The 13,971-nt window shown below is 37.6% G+C and overlaps 2 protein-coding genes across 2 annotated transcripts; one reads left to right on the forward strand and one right to left on the reverse strand.

Moving 5' to 3' along the window:
* Positions 1-736: 736 nt before the first annotated feature.
* LOC139380490 (trace amine-associated receptor 13c-like) lies at positions 737-1,696 on the forward strand. Its single transcript, XM_071123188.1, has one exon. It carries the CDS (start codon positions 737-739, stop codon positions 1,694-1,696), a length of 960 nt encoding a protein of 319 aa, XP_070979289.1.
* A 7,836-nt stretch (positions 1,697-9,532) lies between these two features.
* Positions 9,533-10,876, reverse strand: LOC139380354 (trace amine-associated receptor 13c-like). Its single transcript, XM_071122971.1, has one exon. It carries the CDS (start codon positions 10,874-10,876, stop codon positions 9,923-9,925), a length of 954 nt encoding a protein of 317 aa, XP_070979072.1. The 3' UTR covers positions 9,533-9,922.
* Positions 10,877-13,971: the final 3,095 nt, after the last annotated feature.

Consider the following 13,971-nt stretch of genomic DNA (forward strand, 5'->3'; position numbering starts at 1 on the left):
ACTCCCCTACTGTCAACTTCCCTACTGTCAACTTCCCTACTGTCAACTTCCCTACTGTCAACTTTCCTACTGTCAACTTCCCTACTGTCAACTTCCCTACTGTCAACTTTCCTACTGTCAACTTCCCTACTGTCAACTTTCCTACTGTCAACTTCCCTACTGTCAACTTCCCTACTGTCAACTTCCCTACTGTCAACTTTCCTACACACTGACTAGCTGACATGTAGTGTGCCGTCATGTCTCCTGAGGTTGTGGATTATGGGCCAAACTGAGCACTGACATCCCCCAAACCAGTTAGTCTGCACAGTTATCCTACTTCCCATGTGAAATAGCCTTTGAGTAACCACAACATCACCTATACTATATTTTCCATATTAAAATGCTCAGTTGAGAAAATGTATCTTTATTCTCATTTCTAACTATCAATAAGGTTGAAAGGACAGGCTAGGTGGGCACAGAAACATCCAATCCTCTCATACATTACATCATAAATTATTTGTTTATCTAAACATTAGTTAATTTGTGTGATCGTGTGTGTGTGTGTGTGTGTGTGTGTGTGTGTGTGTGTGTGTGTGTGTGTGTGTGTGTGTGTGTGTGTGCAGAGAGACTCCGGAGAGGGTGGAGTTTCTGTCAGTAACTCAAGAATAAATAGAGAGGCAGAGCTCAGAGTTTGTCAGAAGGCAGACCTGACAGGGTCACACACAGGACCAAGCAGAAGCAGGACCCTTTATTACAAATGGAAAAACATGAAGATGTTCAATACTGTTTTCAAGACAGAAACTCTTCTTGCAGAAAGGATTTGCTATCAACATCTATCTACATAACACTGTACATCTTCTTGTCATTGATTTCAGCAGTTACAGTATTTTTGAACGTACTGGTGATCATCTCCATCTCTCACTTCAAGCAGCTCCACACTCCAACCAACCTGCTCATCCTCTCTCTGGCTGTGTCAGATCTCCTGGTGGGACTGATTGTGATACCAGTAACGACTGTAGCAATAATGGAATCATGCTGGGGTTTTGGGGAATATTTCTGTGTGTTTCACTTATATATGGCTTTTTTATGTACTTCTTTATCTCTGGGCAATTTGGTCTTGATATCTATTGACCGCTATGTTGCTGTGTGTGATCCCTTATCGTACCACTCTAAAACAACAATAACAAGAATGACATGTTGTATATCCATTACCTGGTGTTGTTGTATCATATACCGTGCTGCTATTGTAAAAAGCTTTGTAAATGTACAGGTACATAGTAGGTGTTTGAATGAATGTTTTATTGTTGAAGGGATAACCTGGGCTAATATCGTTGAAATTTTAATTACAATGGTTGTCCCTTGCTCTATTATTATAACACTTTATTTGAAAATCTTTGTGGTGGCCAGATCACAGGCCAGAAAGGTATTTTCAAAAGAGGCTGCCAGTGTGTCTGGTGTTAAAACTGTACAGGCAAATAAGTCTGAGAGAAAAGCAGCAAAAACTCTGTCTATTGTTGTTGTCAACTATTTAATTTCTTGGATTCCATCTCTATTTGTTTTCTTTTTTTTGTCTTTTTTTAGTGACAATTTATCACTTTTCATCCGTTTTCTGCCACTTGTTAATTCCTTAATAAATCCAATAATTTATGCTTTCTTTTATCCATGGTTCAGAGTGACAGCTAAACATATTTTAACTCTGAAGGTAAGGCATTCATAGTTCCTATGTTTTTACTCCTAAATTTGACAAACATAGGTTTGATATAGTTATGTTATAGAATTGTTGTAATTTCTTCTTTCTTGTAACAATACTGACATTACTTATCTCAGTGTTGTCATCATAAATACATGTGGTGTTCATACAGAATGTTTTGTCTGGATTGGATTGGAATGACTTGGAGAAGGAATAAGCTTGTTTTATAAAAGACATTGTAGTCATTGTAGATTGTGTACTCCAAATACCTAAGGCTGTGGTTGTTCCATGTTACTTAATGATATATAAAATACATTGTAGTAATTTTAGGGTTGTATTTTCCAAATATCAAAGCCTGTTGATGTCCCATGGTATTTAATGTGGACCACAGGAAGATTAGCTGATGCTTTTGCAGTGGATAATGGGGATCCTAATAAACACCAAAATTATAAATAGTATGTAAGTATTCTAAAAGTTCATTTCAAGAATGTCATGAGTCATTCTATGTATTGTCTAACATCACCCTCTAGTGGTGTAATTTGGACAATGCCTGCAACAAGCGCTGTAAAGTTGAAATGTACAATACTGCAAGATATCAGATAACATCCAGGTCTAACTAAATTGTGTAAGTAGTTGATGGTAAAATGTAAGAATATGCAATTATTGGTAACACTTTATAATGTTCAGTTATAAACCATTTCTAAGGCATTTACAATGTTAACCATTTATTATTAATTCCACATTTGCAAAATTTTACTCAAATATTCTCACATTTATAAATAACTACTACATTATATGCGTTAATTATTTAAAACTACAGTGCAAGACACTTCAACACTACATCACTGCTGACAGGTCAGGGATCACTTAAGAGCAGCTCTCTCAGATGCTGTGAATATAGAGAGTGGGTATCACACTAAAGAATTTGTAATGGATTAGTAAATAGTTTATTTATAATTAGGGATACAGCGACCAGTGAAGCTCTTCCATTTTGCCAACTGCTCCCTCATGATTACCAGCAGCTGAGCTGAACAGGATTGCTGGATAATTATATACAATAATGACAGTGGTAGCCCTCAACTGGAACGGGACAGCCTTTCCCCGGGTGGTGGGATATGAAGATGTCCGTGGTCAGTGCGTGGCCTGGATGTGGCTGCAGCTCCAACACCAGTCCATAGTTATGACCCGGTTTATGTCAGTTCTCTGCCAGTGCTGTGAGGTATCTGGGCTATGGTTCTAGCTTAACCAACTGGGACAGCACTAGCCTGCATTTGGCCTTGTAGCTTGATCCTCTCCCTTGTACAGTGACACACTGAGGGCCTGTGGCACCAGGAGGAACCTTGGTGTGCGGAAGACAGACATGTTGAGGAACAGATGTTTCTCCACGCATCCGTGGCAGCTGCTGCTATAACCTGTCTACCTGCAGGGGACAGACAAAACAAGACATATTATGTTCACACTCTAAAAGTAGGACCTAGACTTCAATTGACAGTACTTGAAATGTCAGAGTCAATATAGGCATTTAGCTGCAATAAACAAACCAAATGCTCTCCGACTTAGCCTTAGCCTCATTCCTTTTTCATTGGTTAATTTTTGCCCAAAAACAAATGGGAGTGAATGAACTTCAGATGCAGTTGTTTTCAAAAACCAAATGGTACAGTAATCAAATTAAATTTATTTGTCACATACACACGGTTAGCAGATGTTAATGCGAGTGTAGCGAAATGCTTTTGCTTCTAGTTCCGACAATGCAGTAATAACCAACGAGTAATCTAACCTAACAATTCCAAAACTACTATCTTATACACACAAGTGTAAAGGGATAAAGAATATGTACATAAAGATATATGAATGAGTGATGGTACAGAACGGCATAGGCAAGATGCAGTAGATGGTATCGAGTACAGTGTATATACAGTGGGGCAAAAAAGTATTTAGTCAGCCACCAATTGTGCAAGTTCTCCCACTTAAAAAGATGAGAGAGGCCTGTAATTTTCAGCACTTCAACTATGACAGACAAAATGAGAAAAAAAAAATCTAGAAAATCACATTGTAGGATTGTAACTTCAAAAACAAATAAGAGTTTTTGTATGAGGTCACAGTCTGCAAAATCCGTGTCACCGCGCGTAATGATGAAGTTGGGCACCTGCTAAAATCCTATTTCCTATTGAACATACTTCTTTCTGAAATATATATTATAATTTGATTACATTTTAGCGTGTCTGAGGAGAAAATACAAATGAATTTTGACTTGTTGAAACAAAGTTTAGGGGAAGGTTTTCAGATTCCTTTCTCTGCAAGTTGAACGAATGGATTACTCAAATCGATGGCGCCAACTAAACAGACCTTTTGGGATATAAAGAAGGATTTTATTAAACAAAACGACACTACATGTTATCTCTGGGACCCATTGGATGACAAATCAGAGGAAGATTTTCAAAAAGTAAGTGAATATTTCATCTTTAATATGTGAATGTATGAAACCTGTGCCTCAAATAATCACATGGAATGTTTTCGCTGTAATAGCCACTGTAAATTGGACAGTGCAGTTAGATTAACAATAATTTAAGCTTTCAGCCGATATAAGACTCTTATGTGTACCTAAATGTTTAAAATCTATAATAATTATTTGAATTTATTTGAATTACGCGCCCTCCAGTTTAAATGGAAGTTGTTCCGCTAGCGTGACGTCTATCCCCAACATGCTGATAGAAATTTGGTCAAACGGATTTAAGTTTGAATAATAATCCTCTTGAAGCTAGGGGGCACTATTTTTATGTTTGGAAAAATAACGTTCCCAAAGTAAACGGCCTATTTCTCAGGACCAGATGCTAGAATATGCATATAATTGACAGATTAGGATAGAAAACACTCTAAAGTTTCCAAAACTGTCAAAATATTGTCTGTGAGTATAACAGAACTGATATTGCAGGCAAAACCCTGAGAAATATCAAACCAGGAAGTGACTCTTATTTAGAAACCTCTGAGTTCCTATGCGTCCCTATTGAGCAGTGAATGAGATATCAACCAGATTCCTTTTTCTATGGCTTCCCTAATGTGTCTAGTGTCAAAATACATAGTTTCAGGCTTTTATTTTGAAAAATGAGCCTGAACGTCAACATTGCATCAGTGGTCAGCTGAAGCCTCTCAGAGTGTTTTGTGCGTAAAGGACAAATGCGGCCATTGTTTCTCTCTATCCTACTAAGAAGCCATCTGTCCCGGTTGATATATTATCGAATAGATATTTGAAAAACACCTTGAGGATTGATTATAAACAACGTTTGCCATGTTTCTGTCGATATTATGGAGCTAATTTTGAATATTTTTTAGCGTTGTCGTGACCGCAATTTCCGGTCGAGTTATTTCGGCTACAAAAATAATATTTTTGGAAAAAAGGAACATTTGCTATTTAACTGGGAGTCTTCTGAGTGAAAACATCCGAAGCTCATCAAAGGTAAACAATTTAATTTGATTGCTTTTCTGATTTTCGTGACCAGGTTGCCTGCTGCTAGCTAGGCATAATGCTATGCTAGGCTATCGATAAACTTACACAAATGCTTGTCTTGCTTTGGCTGTAAAGCATATTTGCAAAATCTGAGATGACAGGGTGATTAACAAAAGGCTAAGCTGTGTTTCAATATATTTCACTTGTGATTTTGAATAATGACTATTTTCTAGTAATATTTATGTCCGTTGCGTTATGCTAATTAGTGTCAGTTGATGATTACGCTCCTGGATCCGGGATGGGTAGTTACAAGAGTTAACTTAGGTCAAACGTGGTAGCCTTCCACAAGCTTCTCCACAATAAGTTGGGTGAATTTTGGCCCATTCCTCCTGACAGAGCTGGTGTAACTGAGTCAGGTTTGTAGGCCTCCTTGCTCGCACACGCTTTTTCAGATGTGCCAACAACTTTTCCATAGAATTTAGGTCAGGGCTCTGTGATGGCCACTCCAATACCTTGACTTTTTTGTCCTTAAGCCATTTTGCCATTACTTTGGAAGCATGCTTGAGGTCATTGTCCATTTGGAAGACCCATTTGCGACCAAGTTTTTACTTCCTGACTGATGTCTTGAGATGTTGCTTCAATATATCCACATAATTTTCCTTTCCCCACGATGCCATCTATTTTGTGAAGTGCACCAGACCCTCCTGCAGCAAAGCACCCCCACTAGATGATGCTGCCACCCCCGTGCTTCACAGTTGGGATGGTGTTCTTTGGCTTGCAAGCATCCCCCTTTTCCTCCAAACATAACGATGGTCATTATGGCCCAACAGTTCTTTATTTGTTTCATCAGACCAGAGGACATTTCTCCAAAAAGTAGGATTTTTGTCCCCATGTGCAGTTGCAAACCGTAGTCTGGCTTTTTTATGGCGGTTTTGGAGCAGTGGCTTCTTCCTTGCTGAGCGGCCTCTCAGGTTATGTCGATATAGGACTGGTTTTTAGTGTGGATATAGATACTTTTGTACTTTTTTTTCTCCAGCATCTTCACAAGGTCCTTTGCTGTTGTTTTAGGATTGATTGCACTTTTCGCACCAAAGTACGTTCATCTCTAGGAGACAGAACGCATCTCATTCCTGTACTTGCGTACTATTGTTTGTACAGATGAACGTGGTACCTTCAAGCATTTGGAAATTGCTCCCAAGGATGAACCAGACTTGTGGAGGTCTACGATTTTTTTCCTGAAGTCCTGCCTGATTTCTTTTGATTTTCCATGATGTCAAGCAAAGAGGCACTGAGTTTGAAGGTAGGCCTTGAAATACATCCACAGGTACACCTCCAATTGACTCAAATGATGTCAATTAGTCTATCAGAAGCTTCTAAAGCCATGATATCATTTTCTGGATGTTTCCAAGCTGTTTAAAGGCACAGTCAACTTAATGTATGTAAACTTCTGACCCACTAGAATTGTGATACAGTGAATTATAAGTGAAATAATCTTTCTGTAAATAATTGTTGGGAAAATTACTTGTGTCATGCACAAAGTAGATGTCCTAACCGACTTGCCAAAACTATAGTTTGTGAATAAGACATTTGTGGAGTGTTTGAAAAACTAGTTTTAATGACTCCAACCTAACTGTATGTAAACTTCCGACTTCAACTGTACCTATATCCTTGTGATCAGCATGGATAGACCTTTACTGCACAGAATACAATTTGTTACTAACACAAAGGTCAAGGTCAAATTGACTTCAGATCACTGTTCCTCAGTGCCTGAGCATCATAGGGACATCATGATATCAATGTGATCAGCATGGTTTCACCATTCTGGTGCATGAAGCAGCTTGTTTCAAGGACAAAGCATTCAATAATTACATGGACCAAGGTCAAGGTCAACTTGCTGGGTCAAACTGACCCAGAACCACACAGACACCGTGAGGAATAAAGCACAACAGCAACTCTTCAACCTCAGGATACTTTACAAATTAGGTCTGTCTTAACTTGATCCCCACATCCATTCAATGGTCATGCTGCTCCCCCTATGGTCCTTCCCCCCTACAACATTAGCAGTTTTTACTCTGCCTCCAACCCAATGGACAAGTATTTATAATGCTATTTCAAATGTTTTATTTTTATAACCATTTTCATTATTTTATTTAACTTAGTCCTGCATGTTCAAGCTCAGAGCCTGAGATTTTCACTGTACTCTGCAATCACACGTGTACATATGAATATTAAACACAGAATCTAAATGAAAATGAAAGTCCCCTAAATTGGTGAATTAACATTTAAGAAGTTAATATGAGATCATTTCAGTATCACATATTAAAGTGACAATTATCTTGTATTAATGTGATCACAATGTTGTATTAACTTGATAATTATCTCAAAGTTACAGGAATTCCTGCCAAAAGTTTCAGATACAAATTTTGTCTAGTACACAAAATAAGAACTTCAATTGACAGCACAATTAGTGACAGTTCGAATATGGCTGGGGGGGGGGGGGGGGGGGGGTTTAGGAAGGCTACTTTCCTTATACACTAGCCTACTCCACAGTAACCACATGGGTTGCCACTGTGGGCTCATTTTAATCACACTCTAACCTTTTGATATTTGCCTCTCTGAAGGCCACAAAACAACATGTTTCATTGCACATGAGGGGGCTTATTTTTTTGCAGTTATTGACTTCACAATAAACCAGAACTTCCATGACAGCTTTGCGTTGCTGGAACTTGAAGCATCAACCACGGCACAATCAATCGGGATATGGACTATACATAGAGCTAATTCAAATAATTCCTCCGCAGGGCTACCTGGCCAACTTCCACCACGGGGAGAGTGCCCATTGCCGCTGAGTGAGAGACTGAACGGCACCAACCACGCCATCCTGCACACCATTTTTTTGCTGGAGCCTCAGGACTGTTAGGGTTAACAGGTGGTAGGTGGAGTAAATATAAGGAAAGTTTGGTTTTACATGTGTTGTGCATATTTTGTTCATTAATCAAAATAAGACCATTATATTCAGGGAGTCTCCTGTAATGAAGTCTGGTATTATTCAGACAGATGGTCTCTTCTCAGTTTGGCAGAGACACACTTTTCACCTAACACAGAAAGTTCAGCTAGAAATTGACTTTATAGAGCAGACATAATTGTCTTTCATATAGAATGAAGTTATCCTTCTCAGTCACAGATTACTGTCATCCTATGGCCACTTCACATACTGAAAACAATCCATACCCACTGTGCACAGATGTCAATTTAATGTCGACTCCATGTTGGTTAAAAACACTTGTAGTGTGTTAAAGGTAGTAACCCTTTAAATGTAATGTTCAGTTATGTATTTAGATATCGGTTCCCTTACCCTGTAAGCAGTCTATGAACTGCTCTAATGAGTGACTGCAATCCACACTTTGGTTTTGAAAGTCACTGCCAACAAACACGAATGCTAGTATTTTCAGACAAAACACGTTACTACATCGGCACACTACCACAACAATGTGACTGTTTTTGAATAAAATGTTCAATATATTTCCTTTAACATCCTCTGTGTTGTGTGCTTATTGTTTAACCATTGATATGTTCTAGGTCATTTTGAGAACTTAAGGAGCATCAGGTACTGCTGGAATATATCAATAGCATGTCCATCTTTTTGTGATAAATTACACTGGTCACTGTTCAAAACATTTATAAAGTATTAAGAAAATATGAATAGTCCTCACTTTAGATTAGGGACTGCAATACTACTTTACTAATGATCAGTTAATGGTTTATAAGTTAATTCATTAAACATCTTTTGAATTATCTTATAAATCATTATTAGAGACGATAAAAAGTTGTTAATAAATGTGTGAATAACTAGCTTACTAAAACAAATGTGGGAGTAATGATAAATAAATTATAAACTATTTACTTATCCATTATGAATAATTTAGTGTGTTACCCAATCACTATATTCATTCACACTAAACAGCTTCTGAGAGAGCTGTTCTGGCGTGACCCTTGACCTGGCAGCAGGGATGTAGTGAGAGTAGTGGTAGTGTTCATAACCAGTATGTTGAGGTTGAAGTGTCTGCTGTGGTCTCCTGCATTATTGTGTTTAATCATTAATGTATAGAGTAGTAATTTATAAATGTCAGAATACCTAGGTGAGTAACATTTAACAAATGTGGGTGTAATCATAAATGGTGACCAAAAATGTAAATGCCTTACACATGGCTTATTACTGAACACTATAAAGTGTTACACATATTTTCATATACTTGCATTTTACTCTCAACTACTTACATAGACTTGTACATTATCTGATATCATGCAGTATTGTACATTTACATTTTACTGCACTTGAAGGCGTTGTGTTCCAATTGAGCCACTAGAGGGAGATGTTAAACAATATACATAATGACTCGTTCTCAGAATGTACTTTTAGAATACTTACATACTATTTATTATTAAATAACACGGAACAACAGCCTTTGGTATTTGGAATGTACAACCCAAAATGACTACAATGTATCTGATAAAACAAGCTTATGCTTTCTTATACTTTTTCCAAGTCGTTCCAAACCAATCCAGACAAATAATGCTGTATCACACGCATCTACCATATGATGACAATACTGAGATAAGTAATGTCAGTGTATTGTTACATGAAAGAAGCAATTACAACAATTGTATTACAAAACTATATCAAAACACATGTTTGTCAAACGTAGGAATAAAAACGATTTATGCCTTAAGTTAGGCCGACATTGTAAATAAGAACTTGTTCTTAACCGACTAGTTAAATAAAGAATAAAATAAATAAATAATACAATTTAAAAGTTCAGAGTTAAAATACGTTTAGCTGTCACTTTGAACCATGGATAAAAGAAAGCATAAATTATTGGATTGATAAAAGAGTTAAAAAGTGGTAGAAAGCCGATGATCATAACTGAAAACAAACTGTCAATTAAAAAATACAAAAAGAAAGAAAATAAAAATGGAATCCAACAAATGAAATAGTTGAAAACAACAATAGAGAGAGTTTTTGCTGCTTTTCTCTCAGACTTATTTGCCTGTGCAGTTTTAACACCAGACACCCTGGCAGCCTCTTTAGAAAATACCTTTCTGGCCTGTGATCTGGCCACCACAAAGATTTTCATATAAAGTGTTATAATAATAGAGCACGGGACAACCATTGTAAATAGAAGGTCAATTATATTTCCCCAGGTTATTCCTTCAACAATAAAACATTCTTTCAAACACCTACTGGGTACCTGTACATTGACAAAGTTTTTTACAATAGCAGCACGGTATATGATACAACAACACCAGGTAATGAATATACAACACATAATTCTTGTTATTGTTATTTTAGAGTGGTACAATAAGGGATCACACAAAGCAACATAGCGGTCAATAGATATCAAGACCAAATTGCCCAGAGATAAAGAACTACATAAGAAAGTAATGTAGATCTGAAACACACAGAAATATTTCCCAAAACCCCAGCATGATTCCATTAATGCTACAGTCGTTACTGGTATCACAATCAGTCCCACCAGGAGATCTGACACAGCCAGAGAGAGGATGAGCAGGTTGGTTGTAGTGTGGAGCTGCTTGAAGTGAGAGATGGAGATGATCACCAGTATGTTCAAAAATACTGTAACTGCTGAAATCAATGAGAAGAAGATGTACAGTGTTATATAGATAGATGTCGATAGCAAAGCCTTTCTGCAAGAAGAGTTTCCGTCTTGAAAACAATACTGAACATCTTCATGTTTCTCCATCTGTAATCAAGGGTAGAAATGCTGAGGTCCTGCTCCTGCTTGGTCCTGTGTGTGACCCTGTCAGGTCAGCCTTCTGACAAACTCTGAGCTCTGCCTCTCTATTTATCCCAGAGTTAATGGCAGAAACTCCCCTCCCCGGAGTCTCTCTGCATGAAAACACACACTTGAGCACACAAATGGTTAGAACGGTTAGATAAACAAATAATTTATGATGTAATGTATAACAGGATTGGTTTCTCTGCCCACCTAGCATGTCCTTCAGTCTTACTGGTAGTTAGAGATGAGAGCAAAAGGTACATTTTCTCAACTGAGAATTTTAATGGGAAAATATATGGGGGAAAAAAATGAGAATATATAGTATGGGAGATGTTCTGGTCACTCAAAGGCTATTTTACATGGGAAATAGGATAATTGTGCAGACTAACAGTTTTGAGTGATTAGTGCTTAGTTTGGACCATAATCTACAACCTCAGGAGACATGACCACATGTCAGCTGGCCAGTGTGGAGGAAAGTTGACAGTAGGGAAGTTGATGAAATGGCATAAACGTATGCAGCCCTACAAATTGAATCTGTTTTACTGGCCGGTTATATTATCTGATTAATGTGGTATTTAGTTTCCTGACACAGGAACAAGCCAGTTGATCAGACTATATCATAGAGTTTTAGCAATTGGTGTCTGTCTAGACAGAAAACGACGTGAAAGTCAGATTTTGCCGTAAAATAAATTACGTAGTAACTGTGTTTTGTCTTTGTAGGGCCTTATGGGGTATGCACTAGAGCACATGCAGTCAAAATGAATAGTGGCATTACAAATGAACATTCCAGACGTTTAGAAATGTCCATTATGAACTAAATTATGAATAGTACTTCTTCAAGTTGAGGTAGACTTTGTCTCAGTTACATCATGGGTACAAATACTATTTGTCAGACATCAGAACAACCACACTGTATTCTGACCCAATCACCCCGTAATGTTGTTTTCCTTTTCTGGTGTGTTGTTTTCTCTGATTTAAAAGACTAAATGTAATTTCCATTTAATTTAGTTGAATCAATCATCTCAAAAGCACTTATTAAAGAACATTTCAGAAAAAAATGACATCTTTTGGAATAATTCACAATTAGCCATTTAATGAAGATAGCCTTCAACAGCTTCAGCGGTAGCCCCCAGACTCTGGGCACAAGGACCACCTATAATACAAGTCTAAATACTGTACTGTAACAGTAAACAGTGTGATTGTGTGAATCAGACTTTTGGGGCATTAATATTCATGACCTAATTCAGTAACACTTTATAATAACATTCAGTAATAAAGCATTTACAGGCCTTTACAGTTTTGTGACCATTTATGAATCATTACTCCCATATTTGTTAAATGTTAGTCAGCTAGGTATTCTCACATTTATAAATAACTTTTAATGAGTCATTGGATTTTGTATATTTAAACCATTTACTAATCATTAGTACTAATAAAATATTTTTGGAGTCCCTGATCTAAAATGAGAGCCATTTATACTTTTGAAATGATTAATAAATGTTTTGAGTGACCAGGGTAATTTCTCACAATAAGTTGGACATGCCATTGGTAGACGATGAAGGTTTCAAAATGACCAGGAGCATATCAATGGTTAAAGAATAAGCACACAACAAAGGATGTTTAAGGAAATATATCTAACATTCATTTCACAAATACTGTTGTTTAAGAACTATTGCAAAGATGTGAGGAAGTGTTGTATTGCAAATATTTAGCTAAAGTTGTCAACCACAAACTAATTATAAAACAGGGAGATGTAGCCTACACACAAGAGCTGGTCAGACTGTACAGTTTTTATCTAGTGGATTTTATTCCTTCATTACTACTGATATGTGATTGAAATGGAGGTATTTTCAGGTAGAAATTATACATGTACAGTGCCTTGCGAAAGTATTCGGCCCCCTTGAACTTTGCGACCTTTTGCCACATTTCAGGCTTCAAACATAAAGATATAAAACTGTATTATTTTGTGAAGAATAAACAACAAGTGGGACACAATCATGAAGTGGAACGACATTTATTGGATATTTCAAACTTTTTTAACAAATCAAAAACTGAAAAATTGGGCGTGCAAAATTATTCAGCCCCCTTAAGTTAATACTTTGTAGCGCCACCTTTTTCTGCGATTACAGCTGTAAGTCGCTTGGGGTATGTCTCTATCAGTTTTGCACATCGAGAGACTCACATTTTTTCCCATTCCTCCTTGCAAAACAGCTCGAGCTCAGTGAGGTTGGATGGAGAGCATTTGTGAACAGCAGTTTTCAGTTCTTTCCACAGATTCTCGATTGGATTCAGGACTGGACTTTGACTTGGCCATTCTAACACCTGGATATGTTTATTTTTGAACCATTCCATTGTAGATTTTGCTTTATGTTTTGGATCATTGTCTTGTTGGAAGACAAATCTCCGTCCCAGTCTCAGGTCTTTTGCAGACTCCATCAGGTTTTCTTCCAGAATGGTCCTGTATTTGGCTCCATCCATCTTCCCATCAATTTTAACCATCTTCCCTGTCCCTGCTGAAGAAAAGCAGGCCCAAACCATGATGCTGCCACCACCATGTTTGACAGTGGGGATGGTGTGCTGCTTTTACGCCAAACATAACGTTTTGCATTGTTGCCAAAAAGTTCAATTTTGGTTTCATCTGACCAGAGCACCTTCTTCCACGTTTGGTGTGTCTCCCAGGTGGCTTGTGGCAAACTTTTACCAACACTTTTTATGGATATCTTTAAGAAATGGCTTTCTTCTTGCCACTCTTCCATAAAGGCCAGATTTGTGGAATATACGACTGATTGTTGTCCTATGGACAGAGTCTCCCACCTCAGCTGTAGATCTCTGCAGTTCATCCAGAGTGATCATGGACCTCTTGGCTGCATCTCTGATCAGTCTTCTCCTTGTATGAGCTGAAAGTTTAGAGGGACGGCCAGGTCTTGGTAGATTTGCAGTGGTCTGATTTCATTTTCCAAATTTTTTTTTTCTCCCAATATTATCGCTTGCAGTGCTCCTTGGGATGGTTAAAGCTTGGGAAATCTTTTTGTATCCAAATCCGGCTTTAAACTTCTTCA

This window comes from Oncorhynchus clarkii, chromosome 22 (assembly GCF_045791955.1).
Source record: "Oncorhynchus clarkii lewisi isolate Uvic-CL-2024 chromosome 22, UVic_Ocla_1.0, whole genome shotgun sequence".
Lineage (NCBI taxonomy): Eukaryota > Metazoa > Chordata > Actinopteri > Salmoniformes > Salmonidae > Oncorhynchus > Oncorhynchus clarkii.